We start from the raw sequence: 10783 nt of genomic DNA, 5'->3' as shown, positions 1-10783 counted from the left end.
AAGGCTGCAGCCCGTTATGGTGCCCTGCCTGCTCCCTTGAGCTTTGGGACTGTTCTTTGTGGTCTCCTGTCCCTGGTCCCCTCCCAAGTGCTGGCTCTATGGGGACAGCCCTGGAAGCACCAATGCTGACACCCCCATCTTCCCCTGGGGTCCCTCAGCAGCATCACGGGGCTGTCAGGGGTCACCTTCTCCTGCCACAGACGATGACTGTGATGGTGACATCTCCGAAATGCCCCCACCCTCCCTCTGCTCCCTTGGCTGCTTGTCAGACCCAGCTCTGCCAACGTGCAGTGAAGATGTGGAAAAATACTGGGGCCCTGTATCCTTGATGCCCCCGCGTCCCCCAGCCTGTCGAAGCCAGAGCCAGCTCACCCCAACCCCCCTTCCCCCAAACTTGTGTGCCAGGACTCCCATGCGCTCCTTGGGGAGCCCAGTCTCTCCATGCCTCCCCCAGCTGAGCCCCCCCCGTGCAGGCAGCCTCCAAACCCTGTGCCAGGCACAGACTTCATGCACGGCTGCCGAGCCCCATCCTCCGAACAAACCTCTGGCTCTGACTGCCCCTGCCGTGCCTGTCCCCTCCACACTCCCAGGGAGACATGTCCGGACCTGCCTGGCTCTCCCTTCACACTCCACACACAACCACCCAAGGGACCCCCTGCCCCCCTGTCCTAATTTCCGTATAGCCTGGGTGCTTCCTTTACGTGCCCTCGGGGGCACGACTCCGTGGGAAAGGAGCTAACCCTTCCCTTTGCTAAGTGCACGTCCAGCTGTAGCAAGTCAAGCTCCTCCTGGCAGGTACAGGGGTTTCCTGCCCCCCTTGCCATGCCCTGAGAAGAGATGGCATGGCTTGGGGATAGCTCTTGGGTAGCTGTAGGTGCCCCCCATCTCTAGGTGGGGAGAGAGCCACCCAACTTCCCTGCCATGGGGAGGGCTTTGCCTGCCCCGGTCCTGCTGCGTCCTTCTGAAGAGAGGAGCCGAGCTGGGCTCTCCATCCCCAGGCCGGAGAGGAGCAGTTTTGCTCCCCAAACCTGAGTGCATTCTCCCCTCCATCTGCTTTTCTCCTGACTGCCCTCCGGGCTGTGGTATCTGCTGGGGCAGAGGCTGTGCTCACTGCCTTCCCAAGCTTTGGGTCTGGGCACCAATAAATAGTTTCAAAACAAAAGCCAGAGCTAGGTGAGCCTCCCAGGTCTGCTTGCTCTCCTTCCCTGCCTACAGCGTGCAAGCTGCTTGCGTGGAGCCGCCATGCTGTCACTCCGGCCGAGGTAGCCGGCACGTAGCTGTGCTGCCGTGCCATTCTGCACGACCGCAGCTGGGCTATTTACGGGCCTGCACAGATGCTGTGCCAACGCGCCGGGGCTCAGGGCACGGGGGGATTAACCGGAGACTTTCTGATTCAGGAGCACAACTGTCGGGATACCAAGCAATGTTGGGTCTCAGCTACAGTGCAGAGCCAGCATAGTTTTAATGAGATGTGGAATAATAAATTTAAGGGCAGAATGCAAAAAGGAAGCTGAAAGCCCGTCACTGAGCCTGGAGGAGAGGCATGTGGTTGAGCAATGTGCTTGGTGCCCTGATACATGCACGTCTTCGGGGCTTGTGCACGGCCACGTGCCCCTCTTGTTGTTCCTAACCCATAGCAGTGATAGAGCTGCCTTAAGTGAACATGTATAGGGTGTTGCTTCCTAGCATGTCACCCACAGGGCCACCGACTTGCTGCTGGTGCTCAACCGCGCTCGCAGGCTGCCTTGGCATCGCCCACGCGTGTTACCACCAGTCCAAGCACCCAGGCTTCATGCTGCTGGTGCTCATCTTTCCAGCGCAGCCTCTTTGCACAGAGGGAGTCAGGGGTTACACACGGCAGTGGGATGCTGGTTCTGCTGTCATTAGATTTTTCCCCATGATGCTAAGCAAATTAGCTGTTAATGAGCTCCCAGGATAGGGAGGAGAGGTTAGTGTGTGCCGTCCTGTGTTTGGGCAGGGAGCACGCGGGGATGCTCGCTTCGAGATGGAGAACAGGTCTGGCCTGTCATCTCCATCTCTTCAGCTCTTGGCTGCTTGACTTCAGTTTGCTAACATCTCATCTTTAGGAAGCGGCTTGCCAGCTCTTTATGTTTAAAGCTGTTTGTTTTGAAGGCAGGAAGATGATTTAACAACTAAAACACTTTCAGATTATAGAAAGAAAATGAGGAAATATTACTCTTGGCTTAAGCCTCTCCTAGCAGTGCTCCACCCAAAGTGAAGTGCATGGTGCTTGCAGCTACTGCTGGGTCAGCAGCGTCCTCCCTACACTTGCTGAGGTTCAGGGGCCAGGTTTTAAATCAGAGCCTTCGTTATGCTAAAAACAAACCTCGGCTTGTTGGAGCCAGCAGGTCCTTGCTGCTGATTCCCTGTGGGAAGGGGCTGTCGGCAGCGCTGCCGTGTGAATGCTCTCACCCTCCCACCTGCGTGCCCTGGCTTGGTGCTTCTGGCCATGTGTGGGCACGGGGCACTGCCGTGTTCCCTGTCATGGTGCAATTCCTGGCTGAGAAGAGTCAAACCCTCCTGCTGCCCATGTCGGGGCCACATGGATGCTGAGGGGAGCAGGAAAGCAAAGCCCTGTGCCCTGCTGGGATGTCACTGGGGTTTAGCAAATCCAAGGTGTGAGCAACAGTGTGAGCTGGGGCTGTCCTGGCTGTGCAAAGGTCTCCACTGCTGGGACGAGCGGCCTCTGCTTCAGTTTCCATGCTGTCATGCTAGTCTCACCAAAGGGTGACTTGCACTGGAGAAGCTGCTTTTCCTCGTCGGTGGTTTGGTCTCCAGGGCCAAGCTGTCCTGTGCTGCTCCCAGTTGGCCCTTGGGCTTGTATGCTGAGTCCCCCTCCTGCACTTTGGGGGGCTCATTTGGCCTCTCAAAGTGCACCCAGTGCCCCATGTCTCCAGCCTGTTTGCGGTCCCCCCCATCCTCCAGACCTAACCTTCATCTTCTGCTGAGGGCAGGGAGGTGCAGCCAAATCCTTCTGTTGTGCAGACTTTCATTTCCATAGCAGTAGCCATGGATACAGACTGTTTGTGCAAATAACCAATATTCCCACCCACACCAATTGCTGACCATTGCAGGCACGGGCGCCGGACAGCCCAGGGTTTGGTGTTGCTGGTAGTCCTTAGGGCTTTACCTGCTGCTGGAAGTTTGCTTTCCCAGATGCTCTCTAGGGCTTTGCTAAAACAAAACCCAACTTTGTCAAATGGGTGGAGTTATTTAACTGCTTTCAAAACACTGGGTTTCGTCTGTGTGACTTGCTAACTGTGGCAGAGGCGAGTGGTGTCCTCCAGCTTCTCCCTTGCGGTGCTTGAGGGGAAAAAAACTAGTTCCTAGAGCAAAACGATACCCTGGTTGTGTGTGCAGGCTCTGCCTGTCACCTGGGTGCTCTGTGCAGGTGATGTGGGGTCTGGCAGCGGGATTTGCATCCTGGCATCAGCTAATGGGGCTGGCAGCAGACCTTACCCCATTAGCCAATATGATGCTGTTGCATTTCTCTAGTTTATGTGCAAGAAAGTGGTTTGCCTTGGTGAAGGGGTTGTGGAGTAAAACCTAGATGCAATGAATTGGACCTGAGACTCTCTGAGCTCAGCGAGATGTCTGGTGAAGGAAGAAGCTGTTTGGGACATAATATTGAGTAGCAGCACTAACGAGTGAGGCAAGATTATATTCGTAAGTGTGGCTGAGATTGCACTTAAACATTGTTTGCTACTTGGGCCTCCAGTTTCCTCTCTTTAAAGACTTGTTGGCACTTAATGAAAGCTGAATGAAGTGGCAGAGCTCCCCTAGCACAAACACAATGCTTAAACGCACAAATTTAGCCTGAGAAGAGCCAGCGTGCTGCAAGGCTTTGACACTGGTGTGACTGCTCTTAGTGAGGCTGTACTGGCACAGCATTAAGGGGTGTGATTTACTCCCCACTTGCAGTTATACTAGTAAAGTGTGAGGTATAAGCCAGCCTTTGCCTCCTGCAGCAGAGCTCAGGTGGGAGAGCTGGCGTTCACAAAGAACTGATTTTTTTCCCATAGACTCGCTGCTAATTGAGCTTTTAGTCTCTGCTGCTTTGGCTGTCAGAGCCCGGGGAGAATTGCCTGATGGTAGCACAGGAAAATAACCCTCCGCTTCCAAGTTCCCTGCAAGCACCTGAGAAGACACGTGCTCGGTCTCACTCGCATGCCTGCGCTTTGCCTGAGCTGGCTCCCAGGCAATGGGCTCGGATAAACGTGGTGCTGGTGTGTGGCACTCAACAGGATCCTAAAGCACTTGAAGCCACAGCAGTGCCAGCATCACTGCTGGTACCTTGCAGTGCGATAGGACCCGGTCACATTCCGAAGGCCTTAACTCTCCACATAAACCAGACCCGTCCCTTGCCCGCGCTGAGTTAGTGTGGACGTTTTGTAATGTGTCTGAAAAACCCACTCTTGCTTTTGTCCCTTTCGGTTAGGCGAGAGGATCCTGGGCTATGCGGAGGAGCCTTGCTACCTGTGGTTCGTCATGGAGTTCTGCGAAGGGGGAGACCTCAACCAGTATGTGCTCTCACGAAGACCCGACCCAGCGACAAACAAGAGCTTCATGCTGCAGCTGACCAGCGCCATTGCCTTCCTGCACAAGAACCATATTGTCCACCGGGACCTGAAACCAGACAACATCCTGATAACCGAGAAGTCTGGCACCCCTGTTCTCAAGGTGGCCGACTTCGGGCTGAGTAAGGTCTGCGCTGGCCTGACTGCTCGGGGCAAGGAGGGTGGGCATGAGAACAAAAATGTGAATGTGAACAAGTACTGGCTGTCTTCGGCTTGCGGCTCCGATTTCTACATGGCGCCCGAGGTCTGGGAGGGACACTACACTGCCAAGGCTGACATCTTCGCCCTCGGCATCATCATCTGGGCCATGATTGAGAGGATAACTTTCATTGATGCGGAGACCAAGAAGGAGCTGCTGGGGACCTACATCAAGCAGGGGACCGAGATTGTGCCCGTTGGGGAAGCGCTGCTAGAAAACCCAAAGATGGAGCTGCACATCCCTCAGAAACGCAGGACTTTGATGTCTGAAGGGATCAAGCAGCTCTTGAAAGACATGTTGGCTGCTAACCCGCAGGATCGACCTGATGCCTTTGAGCTTGAAACCAGAATGGACCAGGTTACATGTGCTGCTTAAATTCAGGGCAGGGCACTGCTGTGCTTTGCAGCTGGGTAAGTGATCCGCAGTTTTTGTATTATTCTGTCTGCTGTACCAGCCCAATAATGCACTTTGTAGTGACACAAAGGAGTCTTTTATGTTCCCGGAGCTATTTCTATAGTGACTCATCAAAGCACTGCTTCTGAGTTTTTTTTCCACCTATTCTACAGCAAAAATAAAGTAGAGGTGGGAAACAGAATTAGCTGCACGTCCCGCTGCTGCCCAAAGGCCCAGTGGAGCTGGCAGGGCTGGGCAGGAGCCCTGCTCCTCGGATGTCCTGGCCGGTGGCTGAGACAGGCTGGTGCACGGCAGAGACCTGCGAGCACCCTCTGACATCAGCTTTGGGCATGTCCGTCTCTCCCAGGGGCAGGGAAGGAGCTGCCAGTTCTGCCTTCTCTGCTACGTGGTATAATTTCCATGGTCAGCGCTGGGAGCCCCTCGCTGTCTAGCACAGTCCCCTTCCCCTCTGAGACCCAGACAGGATGCCTCAGGGCTCGGCTGGCTCAGTGAGCTGGCACCGAGTGGAGTGGCAGGTCCATCTCAGCACAGAGCTGTTTCCTTTGCTTTCAGCCACGAGGCGCGTGGGTCTGTCTCATTTTGTTTCCTTGCTAAAGGCAGGACTTCCCTTTGGTGTGGACTGCAGTTGCCCAAACCCAGTCGGATGCTTTGGTGTCCAGTGTCTGGGTTGGTAGATCTGCGTCTGCTTGGGAAGGAAGCTTACAAAACAGTTGTGCTCAGGCTGAGCTCAGCTCCGTTCAAGAGGAGTCCCCTCCCTTCTCCCCGCAGCTTGGTTCCTAAATAGTCCCAAGCTCAGAGGTCCCAGTCCTGGGGCCTGGGTGGTCACACATGCTCTGGAAGGACCCCCAGGGATGTGGGGGTAAGTGGCAGTGTCATTAACCAGTGACACTGAAGGACTGGGAGGTGTTGAAGGACTGGGAGGTGTTGCCTGCATGGCAAAGCTGTCTGTAAACAGGAGCTGTTACTAGGGATTCTCCTGGCCAAAACACTTCAATGAAACTGAGAAATTACAGATTACACGGGGTGAGGCGGATGTCTTCCCAGCCCAGGTTCTTTCTCAAGCTCCTGCAGAGCTGCCTGACCGTTGCTGGTCACAGGAGACCTCTGAAAGCCTGCCTGTGTCCTGTGCTGGCATTGCAGCTTGGGCTCCCAGCACCTACCTCACCCTGAAACCACACAGATCCTGCTGGACCAGAGCAGACCACAGATACAAGAGAGCAGAGAGGGACGAAATGGCTGCCCTAGCCAGCAAACACCCGGCCTTCAGCCTTGCAGCCGACGGCTGTGTGCCTGGCCCGCTCCCGTGAGCGAGCCTCCAGCAGCAGGGCGGTGGGGAAAGTGGGGGCATTTTGGCAGGTTTTGCTAAAAAACCTCATTGCTGCCCACCTGAGGGTTCCTGAGCCTTACGTAAAGCGATGTGTGTGCCCAGGTAAGCTTTGTGCTGTTTGCAGAGAAATAGGAATATAGAAACGGAAAGGCCCATTGGGTAGGTCCAGTTCTGTCACTGCTGGCTTGTCTACACCCCCTCCGCGCCCCGGCACACAATATTTATTTAATATTTAAATATTGAGATCTCCAGCACAAGTAATTGATGTGACTGCTTCCGCCTGGGGCTGGGGCTCGGTACTGGTCCCAGTGCAAGTGTGGGCTGAGGATTAGGGTGGGGGAGGGAATCTGCAGAAATGTGCGCCCTTAAGATGGGTGTGATGAAGTCCCGGGGCAAGAGCAGGGCACCCCACCCTGTGCCCCAGGGCGAGGCGTGGGTCTGCTCCGGCTGTTGGGAGCAGCTCTGCTGCGTGGCGGAGGGTCGGGTCGGGGTTTGCTGCCGCCGTTGCGATCGGCTCTGTGCTGACACGATGCTGCTGAGTTATGCAACCAGCCCGTGCCCTGCGGGGAAAATTCATCCTGTGCATATCTGCAGAATAGTACACGCGGGGATAACAAACACCGAGGGGACAGTCCTACCCCGGGGCTGTTTGCTTAAAACCCAGCTGCCTTCTGCAGCCCCCCCACCTCTGCCCGCGCTGGAGCCAGCCGTGAGTCTGCACCGATCGGCTCCGTCGGTGACACAGCTGCAGCAGAGATGGATGCACTTATGTAACACAACCTGGCATACGTAGCGTGGCCGCTTGGCCCAGATAGGAGCCCGGCGCCAGCCATATGTCCACCGCAAACCCAGAGCGTTGTGCGTTGTGCTGTGGGGAGTGTTCCTCTGGCTTGTTTATGGGGCAGCAGAATATTTGTTGTGCTTTTCTGCGGGGTTTTTCTAATGTGTTGTGTATTGGTGCATTCGACAGCCTGCCTCTGGCTGTTATTAAAATGCAAACCTTAAATCGGAAACCTGCTTGAGAAGCTTAAAATGCGATTTAGAGCAGGGCCTGAATTCTGCTCTCAGGTAGCTTAAGTTGACCAAGAAGCTCAAGTAACCTCTTCCAACTTAACTGTGGCACTGGCGCGTAGCTTATGGTGCTGCTGGGTCATGCAGTGAGTTCTTCTTCCCCAGGACAGCTTCAGACCCTGCTCAGCCTTGGTTCATGTCATAACCTGGAAAAGTGTAACCCTCCTGACCCAGACAATCAGATTTTTGCTTATTCTTTGGTATGCCACTGACCTCTTCCAATTTTGCTTCGTGTCCCAGCAGCTTTGCCTTTATTTCTGCTACAGATGCTACATGCACCTGCCAGTCAGCAGGCTTCATGCTCTGTTACCCTTCCAAAATGCAGATATTAAATGTCAGTTCTCAGCCAGGAAAGTGTTTCTGGCTTGGTTTCTGCTGGACACCAGGGTGTTTGGGGTGGAGATGAGCCTGCTTAGCTCCTTGCTCCCCTCACCAGCACTGCTGGTGGCCCGGGGGCGGTAGGTGCAGCAAAGGTGGGCAGTATTTCCCTGAGCAAAATGAAGGTCGTCTCTTTCTTACTTGAACACTTCCCTACCTTCTGCAGAAGGAGTTTATCTAAAGCCTGAGATCGCTGTTCCCGAAAGCATGACTTTTGGGCAAAGAGGACAAAAGCCTTTCTAGTACAAGTAGGGAGTGGCTGGGTTGGGCTGGTTTCCTGCTTATCACTCTGGATTGCTGGGTGATAGCCCAGCGCTGTCACTGTGCCCACACTAAGGAGTATTTCACCCCTCCTTGTCGGTACTGGAAGGTTGGCGCTGCTCTCCTCTCTCCTCTTCTCCTGCAATGCAAACATCTTTTTCTTTACGTGTCTTTCTTGTAGCTGCCCTCCGAGTTCCCGAGGGCCGGCGAGGGGCCTCCCATGGACACTGCTTCAGTGGGACCCTCTAACGTTGTGGGCTTGTGCAGTGCAGATTGAGCAACCCTTAGACAAGTGGCTGAAGAGCGAGGTACAGCGAGAGCATGTGGCTGTTTGCTGCTCGCTGGAGTGGCACCAGTGGTCTTGGCCACAGAAACACAGGGAGCAAGTGGCAGCATCACCCACCACCTACAGTTGTACATTTAAGAAACTTTGTAGTTTTAGTTCACATAGGGCATCAAACTGCAATGGTTATGATGAGAGTAGAAGGCAGCTTGTTCTGGTAGATCATATTCCATAATATTTTCACTGTGGATAAAATAGTAGCTCTGATTTTGGGGTGGATGCTCAAGGTGAACGGCAGGAATCTGTGCACGCGGTGTGGTGCAGACTGCAGCATCTCAGCAGGACGGTGTCTGACAGCCGAGGCCAGCCTGGTTCACTCCAGCACTCCTCCTTCTCCTCTGTCACTGGTTTTGATCATTCCAGTTTCAGCTGTTTGCATTTGCATTGTTCTCCTCTTTGCATTTTCAAAATGCAACAGGAGCTGATGCTGAACAAGCTCATCTGCTCTCCCTGCGTGATGTGTCTAGCCCCGGCGAGAGCTCGCTGGTGCTGTGCCCAGCCGCTCCTGAGCACCGCTAATAAACTGCTGCCCTATGGAATTTCAGACCTGAAGGGCAGGGATCGGACGCACATCAGCAGCATCTCTGAGAGCTGTCAGTGAGCAGAGCTGTTGCAACAAGTTAGGTCTTGTCTGTTAGTACCACTCAACTCAAATTTTACCATGCGGTAAAAGTGCCCTTACCCCACTGGCCACAACAGGTGAGCGAGTCAAGGAGAAGGATAGCGGTTTCTTTTCTGAAACAGTGTTGGTTTTGACTTCAGACTGTTTTCAGTGTGGTTTGTGAATCTTGTCATGGACAAAAGCCATGGGGACAGCAAAAGCAAGGTCAGTTCCTCTTCTTGGTTGCAGCAGGGGGTGCAGCATCGCAGGGCCACCCCGCGGATGGTGACATCTTTCTGGGCAGCGTTGATTCTACCTGGGGAGAAGCGAAGCCCTGAGGATGAACTGGATCACATCACCTCTGGCCAGATGTGTTAGTGTTTGCGTTTGCTCACCATCACTGCCGTTCTCCCTCCTGGGGGAGGCTGCTGCGGTTGGATTTAAGGAAGCTCCCAAGGAGTGCGTTACAAATATACGTACAGAGCATGACGAAGGACTTGGGACATAATGCAGGCTCTCAGCCCCCTTCCCTTGTACCCTGTGTTCCCACGCAGGGGTAGATAATGTGATTTACACGAGAAGGTGCTGGGTTATCTCTCCCTCCCCTGCGCTGAGTCCTCTGATACCACGCAGACCACATTGCCACCTCCCATCTCTGCCGTGACCCACGCATTAGTGTCATCTTCCTTAGGTGCTGGATGAGGACTCCACGGCCTGCTGGTTCATATCCTGCTGATGCCGAATGAACGTTCGAGCTGATTAAAACTATAAGTGGCATCAGTGGAGGGATTAAAAGCCCTTGAACAAGCCCCTGAAACAACATGCGTCAGTGGAGTGAGCTCTCCTGTCTCAGAGCTGTGAGCGCGGGGCTGCTCAAGCAAGCGCCTTCCCTGAAAATGCTCCTACGCCAGGGAAGCACAAACAGTGACGCTGCCCTACTTGCTAACGGAGCTGCACCACAGGAGAAATCTTCCGGAAGATTCCTCGCGTTATTGCCCCTGACCTGATGTCCGGGTGCCTCTTACAAGCCTGCCTTCTCAAACAGAAAGGCTTTTTTTCTGATTGCAGCCTGCAATGGCGGCATCTCCTGGTTAACCTCTCCTGAAAAGCAGCGTGCCCGTGGCCCTGGCTTCTGCTCCGAGCAGCAGAGGCAGCCTCTTCCTTTAGAAATGTGTTCCTCAGGCACAGGTTTCTTTAATGAAATTTCCTAGGGCTAAGGGATTTGAGTTATTTGCTGGGCAGTGGCAGTTTTTCTTCAGCAGGTCTCTCCCACTGCTCCTTCGCTGTGGCTTGGTGTCTCTGCAGAGCCCCTCGCTCGTTCCCGGTGGGAGAGGTCCTGCCTCTGCTGAAGCGGGGAGCTAAATCCACCTCCCCAGTTTTTTTCCATTTAACTGTCTGAGCTCAGAGCTCAAGTTTGGGGAAAAATTAAACTGCTGTTATCTCCTGGAAAATTACCACGTGTGCATAGCACGAGGGGTGACGAAGTGAAGCAGGGCCCTCCCCTTGGGTCGAAGGTTTGCATGTATTTCAGTGACTTCCAGCCCTGTCCCCCGCTGCAGGAAGCCCTCGAGGAGCCAGTGGGCAGAGCTGA

The 10783-nt window shown here is 54.3% G+C and overlaps 1 protein-coding gene across 1 annotated transcript; it reads left to right on the top strand.

The window, feature by feature from the left end:
* Positions 1-4459: 4459 nt before the first annotated feature.
* LOC104074360 (serine/threonine-protein kinase 35) lies at positions 4460-5172 on the top strand (the record flags this gene model as incomplete). Its single annotated transcript, XM_009574445.1, has 1 exon — positions 4460-5172. A coding segment is annotated over one exon (713 nt), but the record flags the coding sequence as incomplete, so codon positions are not given.
* Between the last annotated feature and the right edge of the window lie 5611 nt (positions 5173-10783).

Source organism: Fulmarus glacialis, unplaced genomic scaffold (assembly GCF_000690835.1).
Source record: "Fulmarus glacialis isolate BGI_N327 unplaced genomic scaffold, ASM69083v1 scaffold32783, whole genome shotgun sequence".
Lineage (NCBI taxonomy): Eukaryota > Metazoa > Chordata > Aves > Procellariiformes > Procellariidae > Fulmarus > Fulmarus glacialis.
This window is presented reverse-complemented; position numbering and strand designations above follow the sequence as displayed.